The sequence below is a fragment of the Schistocerca serialis genome, chromosome 5, assembly GCF_023864345.2.
Source record: "Schistocerca serialis cubense isolate TAMUIC-IGC-003099 chromosome 5, iqSchSeri2.2, whole genome shotgun sequence".
Taxonomy (NCBI): domain Eukaryota; kingdom Metazoa; phylum Arthropoda; class Insecta; order Orthoptera; family Acrididae; genus Schistocerca; species Schistocerca serialis.
This window is the reverse complement of record NC_064642.1, coordinates 453,698,825-453,721,291: the sequence shown is the minus strand read 5'-3', so window position 1 is coordinate 453,721,291 and position 22,467 is coordinate 453,698,825. Positions and strand designations below refer to the sequence as shown.

The 22,467-nt window shown below is 42.5% G+C and overlaps 1 protein-coding gene across 3 annotated transcripts in view; it reads left to right on the top strand.

Moving 5' to 3' along the window:
• Positions 1 to 22,467, top strand: part of LOC126481346 (SPARC-related modular calcium-binding protein 2) — an 831,237-nt gene that overhangs the window by 772,696 nt on the left and 36,074 nt on the right. For 2 of the 3 annotated variants that reach the window (XM_050105040.1, XM_050105039.1), the window contains one exon: positions 5,895 to 5,966. The exons of the other annotated variant lie outside the window; for it this stretch is intronic. In XM_050105040.1, the coding sequence (XP_049960997.1) occupies positions 5,895 to 5,966 (72 nt within the window). The remainder of the gene's footprint in view (positions 1 to 5,894; positions 5,967 to 22,467) is intronic. 3 annotated transcript variants of the gene reach the window in all.

The following is a 22,467-nucleotide window of genomic DNA, read 5'->3' as shown; positions in this document are numbered from 1 at the left end:
TATCATACAACATATTGTATAGTCAAACAAAATTGAGTTCTTTCCCTTGTCCATCTACTGTGCATTAACTTGCAATAATCTATCATTATTACATTGCCACAATTTGTGCTGCATGCAGAGTGACATAGCAGTTAGCATTGCTGGATGGCATGCTTCGGTTTACCAGTTCAAATCCAACCATTGGCAGTTATTTAATGCTCAGTATGTACTATTTCTGGAAGATTTTCGAAATTTCTTGTGTTTGTAATGTTTAAGTACCACACTCCATCCAAGAGTTGAGTTCTCTTCTATCTGTATATTGCTGTTCATGATCAACATGCTTTGAGTGCTAAGAGTTATAATTCGTTGATGACCCTTTTGGATTTGCACTTGATTGTGGTTACAATGTAATACAAATCAGGATACAGGGTTCCCAGGGTCTGTATATTCAGGAAACAATAAGTCAGCTGAACTTAAGGTATCCATCAGTGTTTTCAGGAGATGCTGGTCAGGACCCAATGAAATGGTTGAAAAGATTCAATCAGGTCAAGAAATAAAACAGTTGGGGTGACATTATTTGTTTGGCAAATGAGTACTTTTACTTGGATGACAAAGCGCATCAGTGATTCAAGAATGGCAAATGCATACTTTTACTGCAGGACAATGCCCAGCAGAGATTAGGAACCAACGAAGAGAAGCTCATTAGCTGAGACAAATTTCAGGTAAAACTGATGAAAATGATTGGTGATAGTGAGCAACAAGTCTGTTTAGTGGAAGAAGAATTGAAGAGCAGAGCCCAATGTTGTGGAGAAATGACTGTCTTATATACAAGATGTTTGGGCCCTACGCCATATTGTTAATCTGAATACTGACAGAAGCTGGCAAAATCGCATCCTTGATGGAAGCAGCTGCAGAAGAAACTGCCAAGTTCTTCTGATAAAGGATGTCATAACAACTGAAGAATTCATTGGATGGTAACAGTGCTTCTAGGAAATGCAACAGAAAAGAGTCACACATTGCCCCTCTCATACACCAGATAGTAAGAGAAGAAATAAACCAGTTTATGGCAGCCAGATGTCAGACCAAGTACACAAGAGATAGTAGCCATGAATGTCAGGAGGTAATATAGAATGTTGAAGTAGTTGTGTATTGACCCACAGCATCACTCACCATCAGCTACACACACCAGGAAGAATGGACTTGGCCAACTCAGACTTATGCCACAGATGTCAAATGACAACCCAGCATCCACCCAACATAGGTGCAATCAAGTATTTGACAAGGACTACGCTGCAAGAAATCAACCATCACATTTAACCTACTCATGCCAGTTAGCTGCAGATGATTAAAGTTGACTTGAGGGACAAAGTTCATTGCTGTATCCTAGACAATATCACTCTTCAACACACCATAGCTATTCTTCATCACTGTGCAGAAGTACCAGCCACTCATTTGCCTAGTCACTGAATTGACGAACACTAGATGAGGTTTGACTGCTGGAGGTAAAAATCCATTGGCCAGCCGGAGTGGCCAAGTGGTTCTAGGCGCTACAGTCTGGAACCGCACAACCGCTACGGTCGCAGGTTCGAATCCTGCCTTGGCCGTGGATGTGTTTGATGTCCTTAGGTTAGTTAGGTTTAAGTAGTTCTAGGTTCTACGGGACTGATGACCACAGCAGTTAAGTCCCATAGTGCTCAGCCATTTGAACCATTTTGAAAATCCTTTGAGCAACAGATACAAAGTTCAGTCAAGCATGAGAACTAAAAGATCCTGAAACTTTGACCATATAGAAGAAATAGGACAGGGCCTAACAACCTAAATCACCATACCTTAAATCACAATTGTCACAAAAGCATGCACACACATAATTATCAAGATGTCAGGAAATTTCACCCATGTCATCATTGATGGCCAAGCCATCTGAGCACTAGTTAGCTCAGGGGCTTCTTTTTTTGAGATGTGAAAAGCTTGTTATTATCAGCTCAGGAAGACTTTTTTTCTGTGAAACGAAAGCATTTGTGTAGGTCACAAATGGGAAATATACTTGCAATAAATACATGTTCCTAGCTGCTGGATATAATTATCAGTGGCAGTTCGCAGCCTTTCATATGTCATTTTAGCAGAATGTAGTGATAATGTTCTCCTTGGGTGGCACTTCTTGCAATTGTCCCAAGCAGTTATAGCCGGTGGATGGTCAGAGCTGCAGATTGATGAAGCTAGTCCAACAAGCTCATATTAGCAAAGACCACTTTGCATGGTTGTTTGCTGTTGGGGATGTTGTTATCATGTAGTCATCAATGAGAAGAAATCCAGTTGTCAATATAGATGCTCAGTTAAACTATGAAGCTCTTGTCAATTAAAAGGAAAAAAGAACTACTTAGGCTCACAAATAAAATCTATGTCCTAGTGATGATCATAAATAGAAAAAGTGGTCAATGAAAACTTTGGATCACTAATTTTTATCAGGAGCCACAACTTATCCCTAAAGGTATATGCTTAGGAGCTAGTGAACCAGTCCAGGATAGGCAGCTCGGTGCCATCAATGAACACTCTTGCTCCACTGCTGCTACAGACAATGCAATGGAGGAAGCTACTACAGAAATGCTAATAGGGTCTGGCCTGACTGAGGAACAACATTGAGTTTCAGCCATTCTGTGCCAATTTTCAGATGCTTTCAAACTGGAGAGAAGGCAGACCAATGGGTCCATGGTAAAAAACTGCATCAACACTGGAGATCGTCCATGAATCAGTTAGCACCTTTGATGTGTGTCACCAGCTAAGCTACATATAATCCAGGAGGAAGTGGAAATGATGTTGCAGGATGACATCATTGAGAGTCCTTGGTCCTCTTTTGTGGCCCTTGTGAGGAAGGAAGATGGCAGATAACATTTCTATGTCAACTGCCAGTGACTAAACAAAATCATGAAAAAAGGTGTTTATCCGCTGCTCCGCATTGATGACACCCTAGACTGCTTGAAAGGAGCAAAGTATTTCTTAACTATTGACATGCAGAAAGGCCACTGGCAAATAGAGGTTGATTGGGAAAAAGACTGTGTTCACAACTCCTGATGGCCTCTGATTCAAATTTACGCTTTTTGGCCAATGTAACACTCTAGTTACCTTCAAATGTGTAATGGAGAGTGTCCTTTGATGCCTTAAATGGGTGACATGTCTTTGCTATGTAGACACATTACTGTTCTTTCGAAGACATCCAAGCAGCCTGACAACTGTGCTGAAGTGTGTTCTGACTGCAAGTCTCTGCCGGAATGTGAAAGAGTGCCTCTGCATCAATGACATAAACACACACACACACACACACACACACACACACACACACACACACACACACACACACACACACCATGGAGCATTTAGTAATAGCAATGAAGTTCATTCCAACCCAGAGGAAATTAGAGCAGTCACTGATTTTAGAAGTCCTGGGACATTTGCAATATGTGAAGTTTTCTCATCATGTGCTCATACTACAAGTGATTCATAATACTGTATCAAGGCACTTTTCTTATAAGAACTACTGTAGGGAGATGCAAAATTTTCTTAGAATGAGGTGGAAGAAAGAGCTTTCCTTGTCCTTATTGGGGTACTAACATCATCTACAGTCATAGTATTGTATGACAAGAATGCAGAGACAAAACTTCACACTAACACTAGTGGTTTGAAATAGATGCAGTTCAGGTACAAATTCAGGAAGAAGTGAAAAAGTAATAGCTTTTGCTCTGGGAGTTCTCTCCATTTCTAAGATGAACTACTGCCCAGCCAAGAAAGAATGCTTTGCAGTTGTCGGGTTCCCAGTTCGAGCTGTATTTATTTGACAAACCATTCACTATTGTGACACACCATCATTCTCTTTGCTGGGCACGAGGCTTCACACTGGTATACAAAGGCAGACACAAACACAAGAACATTCATTGCCATTCCAGGAGTCCTTTGGCACTTGACAGAACATGATAGAATAGACAAAATCTCAGTCATCATTGCTATGTTGCTGCTAAACAGTAGGAAGATCCAGCATTGCTGAAAACCATAGAAACCTTAGAGGAGGAGTAGGAACCAACCAAAGGAGGATTCCAGTCACTAAACGGAATGTTCTTTCAGAGGAACTATGATCTGCTGCTGTGGAAATGACTGCTTGCCATCCTGGCTCATCTATAACAAACAATCCTGAAGTGTTTCCTCAACCCTTCAACATCTTGTCATCTGGGACTTGGGAAGACTCTAGACAGTATCAGATGTAGGTATAACTAGCCAGGTCTCTGGTGACCCATTAGACCCCATGTGGGCTGCTGTAAAGAATGCCAATGACAGAAGCATGCGCTACAATTACCCCCAAGGCATCTGGTGCCAATTTTACCTCTAACAGTACCATTCCACTGAACTGAAATTGAGGTCTTGGGAAGTTCTTGTCAACAAATGGGTATCAGTGAACAATAGTCGGCACTGAGAAACTAGCAAGACACTACAGGATTTACATTATTATGTCTGTTCTAGCAGGCATATGAGGCCAGAACAACAATGGATACACTGTTTCCATTCAAACTGTTTCAGTGTGATGATACTCAGATTGACACTGTAAAACATCTCATTGTGAGGATAGAAGCAGCAAGACAGCTGGCTTGCATACAGACCCTGAATACACAGGGATGGACAGAGAGAGCTGTAACACGATACACCAGCCAGTAAGATAAAGCCCGAGACACTTAGTATGGATAGAAAGACATTCGAAGCAGCTCTACAACAGTCTTGAGCCACAAATCAATAATGGAGACTTCACATTTGAAGAAACTGAAACCCTGCTTGACAACTGTGAAACTTCAATAGGAGGGGATGATTTGATGCTCTTCATAGTGAAAAGGATGGAAGAGCAAGACCAGAATGTGCTATACAGATGACCATTGACAAGCGCTCTATCAAGGGTGCTGTAGTGGGCTCTGATGAGAACTGCTAAAACAGCAGGTCGCTGTTTCTCCAGGAGATGGAGCAGTGCTGTGACCTGTGCTGTATGCAATGTGGCTTAACAATTACCGTTGGTAGATGGGGTACTACAGGTTGCCATTGAAAACCCAACTACCAGAAATTATTTGATATTTAGTATCTGTCATTTGCAATTTTTGGAATACTTAATGTTTGAATAAATAGTAGCACACACTGCCCAGGAATTGAATACACTGATATCGGTAATAAATGTACTATAAGTGCATAGTGTTGTACTTCATTTATGGACCTGCTTTTGGATTTGGATGTGATCATTGTCAAGGCATGACAGTATTGTGGTTAGAAATTGCATACTAAGTGCCTGATAAGTATTTTGCTTACCGAATATTTCCACACAGGACAATATACTGGATTCTGCCTGCTAGGAAATATCCAGTCTAATAGCATATTTGTCCAGTGACATGAAGCAATAAGTTTTAATTACTAAGTGACAGTATAGAATCTAGTAAATGTTTTCTGAAAGTCAAAAAACATGGGTGTTTTTATTCAATAGATCCTGACTGTTGTGGCTGGATGGCTGAGTTTCACTCAGTCACAACTAGGAAAATTTCCACTAGTTTGTAGATTAGTGGTGTTCAGTCTCTCCATGTCGTCATATGTCATCCCAAAACATTTTGAATAAGTGTACAACAATTTTACAATGACTGTCATCCATTTTGTTGAGTGTTCCTAGTATGATGATTTACATTAATAGCACATATATGCATTATTAAGCAAACATTTGTCACTGTACATATTACAAAATTCAGACAAGGGATTTTTTGTGAGAGTCCCATCTAGAAACTGGAAACAATGTGCATTTTTGCAGTATGTCACATTTGATTAGCTTTTAAACTATAGTTATTTTGAATTTCATTATGAAAGGGCTTCATATTTTTAAAAAGAAAATTTGTCTTGTTTCTCAGTTCTGTTCGTTGATCCCCCTTCCCCTGACATTGTGGTGGATCCACTTAACAGAAGGAACAGCCAACCAGAGGGTGAGTCTTGGGAACAGTATATTTCAGAATTCAACAGCAGCTAGTACTGATCATTTAATTCATTCTTGGTCATAACAGACTGAAGTGTGCAGGAAACATTTGTTCAGATTAAAAAATGAACAAATAAGTATAAGTTTTGTTATGGTAAATGCATTCCACACCATAGATATATTACAGAAATTCCTTCCTAAAGCTGCTAAAATATTAACATTAGTTGCTGTTAACAATCATTCAGAGTGTGCATAATCTAAAAGTAATTTTTGTATTAAATAATGAGAAACCATGTTTATGAAGGGTTAATGTGGAAGAAAAGTTGTAACTCTCTGAGGAACAAGGTGGAGACATTAGGTACCCAAGAGACCCAATAAATGTATTTTCCTAACTATTTGAATCCAATTTACTATTGGTTTTCATTTATTTATTAGTTTTCATTTATTTGTCTCATACACCTTGTGTGCTTCACTTGGTATTTGGTCTTAAGTTTCTTATGATTCCATCTTCTCATTTCACATGACCTGAATTTTCTGAAATTTCTCTTTCATAGTAATGTTTTCACATTCACCTTTCTTGTTTATATTTTACAAAACTGCTTCATCAGTAAATACTCATGTCTTTAAGGAGATAAAATTTGTTTGCAACAATGTAATTAACGGAAATAAAGATTTCATGATATGCTGCCTTCTTCTATGCTGTGAATCTAATTTTTCTTCATATGAACACCTGAAGCTTTATTCCCCAATGCGATACACCTTACTTTTTTCATGCTTGTTTTAGAAGAGGACATTGCTGTCAACACATGATACATTATTTTTGTTTATTATTATTATTATTGTTGATGTTATTTGCATGATATTTGTCTATGTATCTGTCTACCCTCTAAAAAAATGGAAAATCCAGAATGGCTCTTAGCACCCGAATATGTGTGTGTGTGTGTGTGTGTGTGTGTGTGTGTGTGTGTGTGTGTGTGTGTGTGTGTGTGTGTTATGCTGGTATGAATGTGTATGTTTCTTCTACATCTGATGGAGGAGTTGGCCTGATAGCCAAATATATCTAGCATTCATTTCCAGTGTGCCTGTCAGCAACTCAACACCACCAGTACATTGTTATCTGTATCTTCTGACAACAATTAAGTTCTGGGATCATATGCCAGTTCTTGGTAGTCCACTGTGATTTTTAATCAAGAAAATATTGCAATTAACATAAATTACATGGCAGCTAGAAATATTAATAGGAAAAGGATAAAGTGCTACTCATCCTAAACATGACCAGATGAGTTGCAGAGAGGCACAACGGAAAGACTGTTACATATTATAGCTTTCAGCAAAAGTTTCCTTCAGCAATGAAAATAAACACACATTCACACAAGCAAGCACATTTCATGCACACATCCGCTACCACTGGGAGTTCGTATCAGAATGGGACTGTCATGTGAATAGCAATCTGGAGTGGGGCTGGGAGGGGGAAGGGATAGCAGGGTCCAGATGAGAGAGAGGAGCACTGTTCCCTACTAGTCACTGTTGGTGCCACTTCCCTATACACTGGCATTGCTCATGCCGATGGTCTTGCTGCAATTGAACACTACTGTTCCTAATGTCCTTCAGACTTCAAACCCTCTACCTCATTTGTCTACCCAACTTTATCCTAACACATAACTACTCCTCCTTTGAAGAAAAGGTACACTGACAAACTTGCAGCATAGCCATGGGCACCCGTGTGGCATCCTCCTATACCAAACTGTTTATGGGGAATCTAGCAGAAACCTTCCTAGCCTTCTAAAACCCCCAAACATCTGGTATGGTTCAGGTTCATTGACAGTATCTTCATGATCATTACTCAGGGCCAAGACACCATGCCCTCGTTCCTTCATAATCTCAACACCTTCTCTTCCATCCGCTTCATCTTATTCTCCTCCAACCCACATCTCTGTCCACATCAAACCTGCTAACCACCAACAGTACCTACATTTTGACTGCTGCCAGCCCTTCCATATCAAAAAAATCCCTCCCATACAGTCTTACCAGATGGAGACAACATATCTGCTGTGAGAACAATTCCCTTTCCCAGTGTGCTAAAGGTATCACTAAGGCCTTCACAGAGAGGCACTACTCCCTGGACCTAGTCCACAAATGGATTTCCTATGCAATTCCCCCCCCCCCCCCCCCCCAATCCTCCCACCACCCAAGAGCCAGCTACAAAAGGCTGCCCCCCCTTTGTCACCTCAGACTGAAACAACTGAACCATATCCTTTGTCAAGGCTTTGATTATCTATCATCATGACCTGAAATGAGGAACATCCTACCCGCGATCTATACCACCCCTCCAAAGTCCTTCCCACCTCGCCTAAATTGGTGTTCCGTTGCCCACACATCATTGTCCATCCCTATGCCACTCACAATCCCCTGTCACACGAATCATATCCGCGTGAAAGGCTCAGGTGCAAGACCTGCCCAATCCACCCACCCAGCACTTCCTATTACAGTCTTTTCACAGGCTTACCTTACCCCATCAAAGACTGGGCCATATGTGAAAGCAGCTGTGTTGTACACTAGCTCTGCTGCAACCGTTGAACAGTTTTTTATATTGACATGACTACCAACCACCTGTCAACCAGGATGTACGGCCACATCCAAACTGTGGTAAAGAGTGAAGTAGACCACCCTGTGGCACAGCAGTGCAGCTGAACATAAGATGCTTGATTTCAGTGGCTGCTTTACAACACAGGCCATCTTAATCCTCTCCTCCACCACCACCAGATTTACTGAATTACGCAGATGTGAGTCATCCTTACAACTTGTTCTCTGTTCCCAAAATGATCCCAGCCACAACGTAGTAACTTACTGTCCTCACACCCTCCATCCAACAGAGAAGAGAAATAGAAGAGAGAAAGTACTATGTAGGTGTGTGGGCAGGTTAGGAAGGCATGTGTAGTACTAGATACTACCCACTAGATACTAGACTGCTCCTCACATCAGATGCAGATGCAGTTAGGCCTTAGCCTCTGGGGACAGTGGCCAGGTATGTGCAAATTGTTCGTATGTGGATATCTGAATTTTCTGCTTCTGAAGGAGGGCTTAGTCCAGAAGTTGAAATATTTCAAATATTTCTAGCATTCTTTTTCATTGTGCCTGTCTGTGACTCAGTGTTCCCTCAATCTGGGGAGTAGCACTGTCTCCTTTCTATATTGTTGCTATTCTATCATGGGTTTTCCATTTTTTGTGTAACAAACTAGCAAAACTGAATAGTTTTTTTAGTAAATGATGCATTTTTGGAAACAGAAAAAGCAGTTCTGTAAACACATCTGAATAAAAAAGTTTTTGGAAAAGTAGAGCATTTGTGAAAAAGAGCAGAATGAAGGATTTCAGTGGGCTGTACCAGTTTATTAACAGACAGCTTTCAGTTCATCAAAAATTTCACTTTCTTCTAATTTAAATGTACACTAGATCACTAATAATTCTTCAAATAAAATATTCACAGGTGAACTAATGATACTATTGTCTTCATTAATTGGAAAACTTCATGTGAAGAATAAAGTTTTGTGAACCCCAGTGTGAGAAAGAAATTTAATATTTTGATTAACTACTGTACTATTAACAAAAAGAAAAAGACAAGGAAAAAGTGGTATTAATGTCGGGAGTGATATTCCTTGGTATGTTAATATACATCGTAGCATCCTGCCCCCTGTTCTTGTCAATGTTTGACATGTTCCTCTTCTTTCTCCTCCTGTGGAGAGCATCCACATTATCAGTCCACTAAATTATCAACATTCGTCTTTAGTACCACATCTCAAATGCCTCACTTGTCTTCTTTTCCAGTTTTCTCAAAGTCCATGATTCACTTTCATACAATGCTGTGCTCCAAACATAGATTCTCAGAATTTTCTTTCTCAGATTAAGGATGATGTCAGATATTCGCAGATTTCTTTAGACCATGAATGCTAACTTTTTCTGTGCTAGTCTACTGTTTTTGTTTTCCTTGTTCATGTGTTACGTATTATTTTGCTTCCAAGGCAGCAACATTCCTTCACTCTGTCTACTTTGTGGCCCTAAATTTTGGTGTTGATCTCATTTCTGCTAGGACTCATTACCTAAGTCTGTCTTCTGTTTAGAGTCAGTCCATAGTGTGTGCTCGTTAGATTGTTCATTCCATTGCACGTCCTGCAGTTCTTCCATATGTACATTGAGGCAGGCAGTGTCATCAAGGAATCTTATCATTAATATCCTTTCACTCTGAATTTTAATCTCACTCTTGAACTTTCTTTTATTTCTATTCTTCTTCAATGTATAGATTGAACAGCAGGGGGTAAAAGGCTACATCCCTGTCTTACACCCTTCCTAGTCCAAACACTTCATTCTTGGTGTTCAATTCTTTTTTCCCCTCTTGGTTTTTACCTTTCATTCCCCGCACCTAATGCCTGTTTTTCTGAGAATTTTGAAGATCAGGGATTTTTACATCGGTGAATGCTTTTTCTAGGATCAGATCCTATAAAGGTGTCTTGCTTTCTTTTCACTCTGCTTTCCATAATAAAACACATCGTCAGAACTGCTTCAGTGGAGCCTTTGCCTTTACTGAAGTCAAGCTGATCACCACCTAACAGTACTCAATTTCTTTTGCATTCTTCTGTATGTTATTTTCGTGATAAATTTGGATTCAGAAGCTGTTTAGCTGACAGTGTGATAGTTGTCACACTTATCCACCTTTGCTATCTTCAAAATTATGTGGATGATATTTTTCTGATGTTGGTATGTCGTCTTGAGCATCTAGTTCGACAGCCCACACAGTGGAAATATTTTAGGTCTTGTAGTTACAAACAGGCCTGGCCTTTTGACGACATTTGTATAGAGATACGGTTAGTGACCACGATTTCATCATTAGCAACTTTTATTACTAAAGTTATTAAATCAGTCAAGAAGGCTAGGAGAGTATTTCTGTTAGAAAGAGCAGTAGACGGTTGTTAGCATCCCACTTACACAATGAACTGACACCATTTAGTTCCAGTACGATGGATGTAGAGGAATTATGGGCAAAGTTTAAATGGATTGTAAATCCATACTGTGGAGAAGTATGTGCCAAATAAGTGAATTAAAGATGGAATTGATGCGCCATGGTTTAACAACAAAATTTTAAAAAATGCTGAGGAAGCAAGGCCTGTCGCACTCTGAGTTCAAAAAAGGACATGCAAATGATGACAGGCAAACGGTAATAGGAAATTCATGTCCGTAAAAAGATTGATGCACAGAGCTTAGAACTACTAGCACAGTCACACCTTAGCAATAAATTTTGCTGAGAACACAAGAAAAATCTGGTCCTACATAAAATTGCTAGGTGGGACTACAGGCTTCTGTCTAGTCACTCGTTGACCAGTCTGGTGTGCCAGAGAAGACAGAAAAAGTAAAGCCAAAGTCATAAATTTTGCATTTAAGAAATTGTTCACACAGGAGAATAATATAAACATACCGCTATTTGACCATCGTATGAAGTCCTGTATGGATGACACAGTAATAAGCATCTCTGGTGTGGAGAAACAATGAAAGAGTTGGAAGCAAATAAGTTGCCAGGTCCTGATGGAATTGCAGTTTGGTTTCACAAAGAGTACTCTACACCATTGGCTCCTCACTTATCATAAATCTCATGGCCACTGCAAAGCCCCAAGCAGCTGGAAAAAAGTGTAAGTGACTCTTATACACAAGAAGGGTAAAAGAATAGACCTGCAAAATTTAAGGCCAATATCTTTAACATTGATTTGCTGCAGAATCCTTGAACATACTCACAGTTTAAATATATTAAATTTCCTTGGCATGGCTTTAGAAGGCATTGCCCATGCAAAATTCAGTTTGCCCTTTTCTCACAAGAGATCCTGTGAACTGTGGATGAAGGGAAACAGGCAGATTCCATATTTATAGATTTACGTAAAGCATTTGACATGGTGCCGCACTGCTGACTGTTAATGAACGCACAAGCATACAGAATATATTACCAGGTATGTGAGTAACTCGAAGACTTAAGTAACAGAACTCAGTATGTTGTCCTCTATGGCATGTGTTCATCAAAGACATCATCAGGAGTGCTCCAGGCAAGGATGATAGAACTGCTGCTATTTTCTTTATATATAAATGACTTGGCAGACTGGGTAAGTACCAGTCTGCACCTGTTTGTTGTTGATGCTGTGGTGCATGGCAAGCTGTCATCACTGAGTGACAGTAAGAGGATACAAGATCACTTAGAGAAAATTCCATTTGCTTTGATAAATGGCAACTAGCACTAAATGTAGAAAAATGTAAATTAATTCAGTTGAGTAGAAAAACAAACCCATAATGTTTGAATACAGTATTAGTAGTATGCTGCTTGACAGAGTCAAGTCAATTAAATATCTAAGACATAACATTGCAAAGCAATATGAAAGTGAATGTGCATGTAAGGAATGTAGTAGAGGAGGCAAATGATTGACTTGGGTTTATTGGGAAAATTTTAGGAAAGTGTGGTTAATCTGTAAAGGAGATTGCTTATAGGGCACTAATGTGGCCCATTGTTGAATTCTGTTTGAGTATTTGGATCCACAACAGGCTGGATTAAAGGAAGACATCTAAGCAATTCAGAGGTGGGCTGCTAGATTTGTTACCAGTAGGTTTGAACAATACACAGGTATTATGGAGATGCTTCAGGAACTGAAATGGAAAACACTGGAGGGAAGGCGACATTCTTTTCAAGGAGCACTATTGAGAAAATATACAAAACCAACATTTGAGGCTGACTGCAGAGTGATTCTACTGCCACCAACATACATTTCACATAAGGACAATGAAGGTAAGATTAGATAGATTACGGCTCGTACAGACACACACAGTCATTTTTCTCTCACTCTGTATGTGATTGGAACAGAAAAGGAAATGAGTGACACTGATATCGGGTACCCTCTACCATGCTCCATACAGTCACTAGTGGAGGATGTATGTAGATGTAGATCTCTCTCTCCAGATCCATAGATTCTACAAACTAACTTGATTCGGAGGAGCCTTAATTGTACTTTTTCCATCTACCTATTCTCTCTGCCTTTGACAGTGGAATTCCCATTGTACTCTTAAAGTTGATGCCTTAAGTTTTAATTTCACAGAAGACTGTTTTGACTTTTCTATATGCTGAATCAGACCTTCTGATAACCATTGTTCAGAGTATCTGGTCATTTGTTGACACCTTGAGGCATCAGCTATACTGCGGTAGATGAGCATCATTCTTGCACAGTATTTCAGAGAGAGTCTTCATCTTCATCAGGTGCTAGTTGAGACAAGTCATTGAGTGGAACAGGTTCAGTCTTGGGTAGCAACTGAAGACAATGAGTCATATGTTGAAATATTGTGCAAGAATGACACAGGTATTCTGCAGAATAACCAACACCTCAAATTGTCAGTTCTTTTTTGATTTCTTCACCTTTTTCTGCAGCCATTTTGTTTTGTCATCTCTACAGTTATTTATTTCTGAACATTTCTTTCATCAATCACTTGATGTATTTCTTCTGTTACCCAAATTTCTTCACAGTTGCGCTCCTTATACCTAAATTTATCTGTCCAACTTATGTGATTGCCCTTTTTAGAGATGTCCATTCTCTTCAGCTGAACTGTCTATTATGCTATCCGTTATTGCAAAATATATATACTCTTAAAGAACTTTGAACACCCGCCACCACTCCTCAGTACTTCAGTGTCCCACTTCTTTACACATTGATTCTTCTAGACGATTCTCTCAAACCTGTCTACTTGTCACATTACTAAATTGTGATGTGGATTTGCATCTGCTTCTGCATACGCCTTACAATAAAAATCTGATTTCAGAATGTCATGATTAAATTCTTGGTTACTATTTACCTGTGATGGTGATGATTGCACAAATGATTGTGAATTAAACTACTTGAAGGAAGAGGATAACCATCCTCTTTTTGGACTTTATTTATTTATGCCAAAATGCATTTTGAATTTGCACCAATCTTCAGTTGGCTTAATGTAGTTTTTATTTATTTGTTTTTTATATGTAATATGATACATATTCCATACATTCATTATTGCGTGATAGCACTTAGATGTGAAACAAGTCAAAACATTTAACACATTATGATATTCAGGTCATTAACAGTCACACAGAGAGGTGGAAAATACGAATTCCAGATGTTACCTAAACACAGAGTTGTATATATAAAATACAAAGACCATTCAGGTGACACAAGAAATGTGAATTGTAAGGCTTAATTAATTTTTCAATCAGGAAATCCTTTAGCTTACTTTTAAATAATCAGCTTTTTCACTTAGGCCATTAATCACTTGGAAGTGAGTTGACAGTTTTTGTGCTAGTGTATTTTACACCTTTTTGCACCAGAGGCAAATCTTCTGGTCACATGTATGTCACGTTTCGTCCTGTTACAGTTGTGACTCCTTTGTTTCATACAGAGTAACACTGTGAAGCATGACTGAATGGAAGCACTCTAAAAACTTCTTTTGATAAATGGTGAATTGACCCAAAAGATTATTCCATAACACTTCAGGAAATTAAATCAGGCAGATTTCAAGACACTGATGTCTCCCATTTTGATATTATTCTGGTAGGAAATGTAAGTGAGCTAAGCCTTTTCAAGGTTTGAAGGATGCAATGTTCCCTGTTACACCTATTGTGTAACTGGATGCCTATGAGTTTTGAACGATGTACCCTCTTATTTGCTGGCTTTTATGTGCAATAACAATCTCCTGCTGGCTTTCTTTATGAGCGTGGAAGTGAATATAATACATTTTTTTGAGTTTTTTTGCTAGAGAATGTACTGTGAACCAGTTCAGAACATCTGCAAGTAACTGGTTACCAATAAATTCTGAAGCCATATTTTATTGTCTGTCACAATGCTTGACATCTGGCAACATTTTGAAGTTGCTTGCTTTGTTGGAGGTCAGAAGTAGGCCATTGGTGTAGGTAAGAAACAGCAGGAGATCAAGGAGAGAATCTCGTGGAACTCCGTAATCCACATCTCCCCAGTCAGACTGTACTTCTCCTACCTGCACGTTGTTTCCTTCTAATGCTATTTTCTGTTGTCTGTCCTGTAGACAGGATTTCAGCAAGTTTCCTAATTATCCTTGGATCCATTAGTGGCAGTCTTTCTCTATACATATTCTATGACTGGCACAGTCAAAAGCATTAGACAGGTCACAAAATATGCCAACAGGCTGTCTCTTCTTGTCAAAACATTCCAAAACATTATTTGTTAATGAAAATATGGCTTTAGTTGTAGTGGACCATATTCTGAATCCACTTTCATTTTTGCTAGTTATTTCAAATTTTTCAAGGTGATGGGCAATCTTGCCAAAATTTAATTTTTCAGCGACTTTGTAAAATGCAGTCAGAAAAGGGATAAAATTATAATTTGTAGAATCTGTGGCAACATGTCGGTCAAAAAGCACTCTTGTGGAATCGTGCACCAGCTTCTGTGCTGGTTGTAATTCCACACAAAATCCAATATTGTGAATTTTGTAATGCAGAAGTTATTCTCTCTCTCTCTCTCTCTCTCTCTCTACCAGTGAATGTCTGAAGGTGTTCATCCTGCAGCAGCCAAGAAAAGAATAACAACATGTTTGCCTCATGTGGACACATTTTCGTAATAACATCACTATAATTTTCATTTCCATATTTACTGGATGCATATCAGAAAGACATGAATGCTACACTAATCCCTTGCCTACATGCTGGTGCTTACATACTCACCTCAGAGTCAAACTGTCTTCTATATACATTCAAGTAAGGTCCTCAAATGCAAACTTATTGTTGCCCCCTTATAGTAATTATTATTAAATTGTATTCACTATAATGTAGTGTTAATGTTAGGGCCATATGTTGTCTACCTTGAGGGTCTATGAGCTCTCACGGTCCTGTTTTGCTTGTATGTCCCACCTACTTTCTAAGTTTGCCCTAAGCAAAGCTAGCCATATCATAGTTGTTGTAAACACCAAATAATTTTACGGGCATGATTATAATTTCCTTACCTTCCTGGGACCTTCAAATTGGCTTATGCACCCAGCTATAGGGGGATTGATAGTTCAGCACAATCTTCGAACTGTTGTGCAATGTGGCATTTTTCAAGGTAACAAATGATTTCTGTAGGTAAAAGAAGTGACAGGTTCAGAGCAATCTATTGCCTCTGTGGTGGAAAACTGCTCCTGAAGGTGAAGAATCAGCAGTGATCAATGGCATGAGGATGCAGATGGTGATAGAAGCCACAGCATTAAAGATGCATAATGTGTATTCACAAGACAAATGGCCTGTAATTGAAAAGTGTGGTGGTGATGTCTCCAGTGGCAAAAGGTTCTGGACTAGATCCCCCATTCTGATCTCCAGAAGGGGGCTGCCAAGGGGGAGGCAAACAGCAGAAAAAGATTGAGTAACCAACAAAAGGATAATGTTCTAAGTGTCGGGGCACTGAATGTCAGAAGTTTGAATGTGGTAGGGAAGCTAGAAAATACAAAAAGGAAAATTATAAGGCTCAATCTAAATAAAGTGGGAGCACGTGAAGTGAAATGGAAAGAAGGCAAGCATTCCGGTCAGATGAATATAGGGTAATATCAACAGCAGCAGAAAATAATGGAAGTAAGATTCGTTGTGAATAGGCAGGTAGAGCAGTGTGTGTGTGTTACTGTAACCAGTTCAGTCATAGGGTTGTTCTTATCAGAATCAACAGCAAACCATCACCTACAACAATGGTTCAGGCATACATGATGATGATGTCACATGCAGCAGATGAAGAGATGAGAAAGTATGTGAGGATATCGAGTGGATAAATCAGTGCATAAAGTGAGATTGAAAATCTAGTAGTCACGGGCGATTGGAGTGCGGTTATAGAGGGAAGTGTAGAAGAAAGGGTTAAGGGAGAATGTAGGCTTGGTAGCAGGGATGAGGCAGGAGAAAGACTAAGTTCTGAAATAAATTTCAGACAATAATGGTGAATAATCTGATAAAGAATAATATGAGGTAGAGGTCTACTTGGAAAAGGCCAGGATGCACAGGAAGATTTTATTTAATGCAAAATCAGATATTGGATTGTAGGACACACCCAGGAGCAGATATGGATTTGGATCACAATTTAGTAATGAAGATTAAGAGACGAGTGAGGAAAAATCAATGCACAAAGAAATGGGATATGGAAATATTGAGGAATAAAGAGATAAACTTGAAGTTGTCTGAGGCTATAGGTACAGCAGTAATTAATAATTCAGTAGGTACTGCAGTTGAAGAGGAAAGGACATCTCTAAAAGGGCTTCTCACAGAAGTTGAAAACAAAAGCGTAAGTACAAGGAAGGTAACAGTGAAGGAACCATGGGTAACTGAAAAAAATGCTTCAACTGATTGACTAAACAAGTAAGTACAAAAAGGGTCAAGCGAATTCAAGAATAAAGAAATAAGTCACTTAGTAACGAAATAAGTGGGAAGTGCAGGGAAGCTAAGATGAAATGGCTGCATGAAAAATGTGATGAAATTGAGAAATAACAGATTGTTGGAACGACTGATTCAGTGTATAAGAAATTAAAGACATCCTCTGGGGCAATTAAAAGCAAGGGTGGTATTATTAAGTGTGTAATGGGAATTCCATTGTTAAATGTTGAGGAGAGAGTGAATAGGTGGAAAGAGTACGTTGCAGGCCTCTATGAGAGGGAGGACTTGCATGATGATATGATATAAGAAGAAGCGGGAGTAAATAGGGAAAAAAAAGGGATCCAGTGTTAGAATCAAAATGTTAGAGCTGGCACAACGTTATGACAAGTGTCTCAATATTGATGGAAATTATGCAGAAAAGTAGATTAAGGTACAGGCTTTCTTGTGAAAATAAAATTATTGAGATATCTTACCACGTCTTTTTTAAATTTCAAAACGGTACTTACTTAGAAAACACGCCTCATAAGTGTGGTGATTGGTCAGACACGGGTACAAAGAAAACACATCATGATCAAAGGCACACCAGATGTGTTAAACAGGAATGAAATCAGATACCATATCTGTGGAGTATTTTTCAAACCATTTAGAAATTGGTGAATTATCTTGTTGAAGGTGCAGGTCACCACAGTGTAATGTAAGCAAAACAAATATATTGGGCACTATGACAAGCATAGGTGAGAGATAATTTCATTCCTAATGAAAATACCTTCTGACTGAACAGTAGTCTATTGGCACATGGAAGACACAATCTCATATTGGTTTTCATTTATTCATACCATGATACTGACATGCACCACAATTCATCAGTCCAGGCATCCTTTTTCTATGCTTTGAGTATCCAGTAGTGGGGTTACTGCATGAATGTTAATCTCTGCACTGCACATTGTCAAGTGAGAAAAATTAGTGGTGACGTCTTTATCCCATAGGAAAAAAAAAAAAATTCCAATTGGCATAGCTGCTCACCAGTTATCATCAGGCATTGAACTGGTGAATAGATGTAATCTGACATATCATTGCTATAACAATCTACAACAGGTATGGAGACCCTCCCCTCCCCACCCCACCCCTCCTGCACACCATTGGTATACTTGCATGTGAAAACTGCAGTGCCTATGTGAACTCTGAGATAGATTTCCCACAAGTAAGGTACCCTCCATCTGGCCTCAGTCAAATGAACTGATACCCTAGGTGTTGCCCCTTACCACAATAGCCTGTACCAGGTTTGACAACATTCTAGTCACATGATATGATGAACTGTTCCATTCACTGTGCCAACAGGCACACTCTCTAATCCACTTGTTCATCAGCTTGAAATGACAATTGCAATGTGTCAATTAAAATAAATGACAGTGAAATGTTAAGCTCCAAATAGAGGGAGAAATTTACTTTAGTATAGGGCATGACTTTCCAAAAACTGCTTATCTGTATAACATCATCATTATGGGAAACTAACCTAATTCCCATGGTTTTACCCACGTGTATGTTCAACACATATGTTGTACTCATCTCCTCCTCCCCCTCTCTTGGTCCATTTATTTCTCCACCGTCATCTCCTCCTCCCCCTCTCTTGGTCCATTTATTTCTCCACCGTCATCTCCTCCTCCCCCTCATCTGTTCCCCCCCCTCACAATGACCAACAACTTTCCCCATCTCTCTGTCCATCACTCCCTTCTACTCACTCTGCCCCTATCCTCCTGCACCCTCTTGCCATCTCTGTCCATCTCCTCCTGCGCCCTCTTCCCATCTCTGCCCATCTCCTCCTGCGCCCTCTCCCCATCTCTGCCCATCTCCTCCTGCGCCCTCTCCCCATCTCTGCCCATCTCCTCCTGCGCCCTCTCCCCCTCTCTGCCCATCTCCTCCTGCGCCCTCTCCCCCTCTCTGCCCATCTCCTCCTGCGCCCTCTCCCCCTCTCTGCCCATCTCCTCCTGCGCCCTCTCCCCCTCTCTGCCCATCTCCTCCTGCGCCCTCTCCCCCTCTCTGCCCATCTCCTCCTGCGCCCTCTCCCCCTCTCTGCCCATCTCCTCCTGCGCCCTCTCCCCCTCTCTGCCCATCTCCTCCTGCGCCCTCTCCCCCTCTCTGCCCATCTCCTCCTGCGCCCTCTCCCCCTCTCTGCCCATCTCCTCCTGCGCCCTCTCCCCCTCTCTGCCCATCTCCTCCTGCGCCCTCTCCCCCTCTCTGCCCATCTCCTCCTGCGCCCTCTCCCCCTCTCTGCCCATCTCCTCCTGCGCCCTCTCCCCCTCTCTGCCCATCTCCTCCTGCGCCCTCTCCCCCTCTCTGCCCATCTCCTCCTGCGCCCTCTCCCCCTCTCTGCCCATCTCCTCCTGCGCCCTCTCCCCCTCTCTGCCCATCTCCTCCTGCGCCCTCTCCCCCTCTCTGCCCATCTCCTCCTGCGCCCTCTCCCCCTCTCTGCCCATCTCCTCCTGCGCCCTCTCCCCCTCTCTGCCCATCTCCTCCTGCGCCCTCTCCCCCTCTCTGCCCATCTCCTCCTGCGCCCTCTCCCCCTCTCTGCCCATCTCCTCCTGCGCCGTCTCCCCCTCTCTGCCCATCTCCTCCTGCGCCGTCTCCCCCTCTCTGCCCATCTCCTCCTGCACGCTCTCCCCCTCTCTGCCCATCTCCTCCTGCACGCTCTCCCCCTCTCTGCCCATCTCCTCCTGCACGCTCTCCCCCTCTCTGCCCATCTCCTCCTGCACGCTCTCCCCCTCTCTGCCCATCTCCTCCTGCATGGTCTCCTGTTCATTCCCTCCCCCTCTCTCTTCCCCCTCCACCCTCTCCCCCCCTCCGCCCTCTCCCCCCCTCCGCCCTCTCCCCCCTCCGCCCTCTCCCCCCTCCGCCCTCTCCCCCCCTCCGCCCTCTCCCCCCCTCCGCCCTCTCCCCCCTCCGCCCTCTCCCCCCCTCCGCCCTCTCCCCCCCTCCGCCCTCTCCCCCCCCTCCGCCCTCTCCCCCCCCTCCGCCCTCTCCCCCCCCCTCCGCCCTCTCCCCCCCCCCTCCGCCCTCTCCCCCCCCCCTCCGCCCTCTCCCCCCCCCCCTCCGCCCTCTCCCCGCCCCCCCTCCGCCCTCTCCCCGCCCCCCCTCCGCCCTCTCCCCGCCCTCTCCCCGCCCTCTCCCCCCCTCCACCCTCTCCCCCCCTCCCCCCTCCACCCTCTCCCCCCCTCCACCCTCTCCCCCCCTCCACCCTCTCCCCCCCTCCACCCTCTCCCCCCCTCCACCCTCTCCCCCCCTCCACCCTCTCCCCCCCTCCACCCTCTCCACCCCCTCCACCCTCTCCACCCCTCCACCCTCTCCACCCTCTCCACCCTCTCCACCCTCTCCACCCTCTCCACCCCTCCACCCTCTCCACCCCCCTCCACCCTCTCCACCCCCCTCCACCCTCTCCACCCCCCTCCACCCTCTCCACCCCCCTCCACCCTCTCCACCCCCCTCCACCCTCTCCACCCCCCTCCACCCTCTCCACCCCCCTCCACCCTCTCCACCCCCCTCCACCCTCTCCACCCCCCTCCACCCTCTCCACCCCCCTCCACCCTCTACCCCCCCCTCCACCCTCTACCCCCCCCTCCACCCTCTACCCCCCCCTCCACCCTCTACCCCCCCCCCCCTCCACCCTCTACCCCCCCCCTCCACCCTCTACCCCCCCCTCCACCCTCTACCCCCCCCCCCCCCCTCTCCCACCCCCACCACCCCCTCACGCCCCCTCCACCCCCACTTAGAAACTGTCTTGTATAGATTGAGAAAAACTTCACTACATATACATGTATAAACCACTGTAAAGTGCATGGCAGAAAGTACATCCCATTGTACCACTTATTAGGATTTCTTACTATTCCATTCACATATGTAGAGTGGGAAACGTTTTAGTAGACTTTCTTGGGATAGTTTACATCTATCTTAAAGGGTCTAAGAGCTCAGTTTCTTCAGCATCTCTGTGACACTCTTCTGTTGGTCAAACAAGTCTGTTAACATGCATTTTATACACTGAAAAGCCAAATAAACTGGTACACCTACATAATATCATGTATGACCCCCAGGAATGTGCAGAAGTGCCGCAAGATGATGTGACATGGACTCGAATAATGTCTGAAGTAGTGCTGCAGGAAACTGACACCATGAATCCTACAGGTCTGTCCATAAATCTGTAAGAGTACAACAGGGGTGGAGATCTCTTCTGAACAGCACATTGAAAGGCATCCAAAATACACTCAATAATGTTCCTGTCTGGTGAGTTTGGTGGCCAGAGGAAATGTTTCAACTCAGAAGTGTGTTCCTGAAGCCACTCTGTAGCAATGCTGCGCATGTGGAGTGTTACACTCTCCTGCTGGAATTGCCCAAGTCCGTCGGAATGCACAATGGACATGAGTGGATGCAGGTGATCAGACAGAATGCTTACGTACGTGCACCTGTCAGTCGTATCTAGATGTATCAGGGGTCCCACATCACTCCAACTGCACATGCCCCACACCATTACAGAGCCCCTGCCAGCTTGAACAGTCCCCTGCTGACATGTGGGTCCATGGATTCACGAGGTTATCTCTATAGCCGTACACGTCCTGCCATTCGATACAATTTGAAACGAGACTCGCCTTACCAGGCAACATGTTTCTAGTCCTCAACAGCCAAATGTCTGGTGTTGACGAGCCCAGGTGAGGTGCAAAGCTTTGTGTTGTGCAGTCAAAGGGTACACGAGTGAGCTTTTGGCTCTGAAATCCCATATCGATGATGTTTCATTGACTGTTTTGTATGCTGACACTTGCTGATGGCCCAGCATTGAAATTTGCAGCAATTTGTGGATGGGTTGCACTTCCATCAATTTGAACGATTTCTTCCATTGTCATTGACCATGTTCTTGCAGGATCTTTCTCTGGCTGCAGCAATGTTGGAGATTTGATGTTTCACTGGAATCCTGATAATCACAGTACACTAGTGAAATGGTCGTATGGGAAAATCCCTACTTCATTGCCGCCTCAGAGATGCTGTGTCCCATTGCTCATGTGCCAACTATAGCACCATGTTCACACTCTGTTAAATCCAAATAACCTGCCATTGTATCAACAGTAAC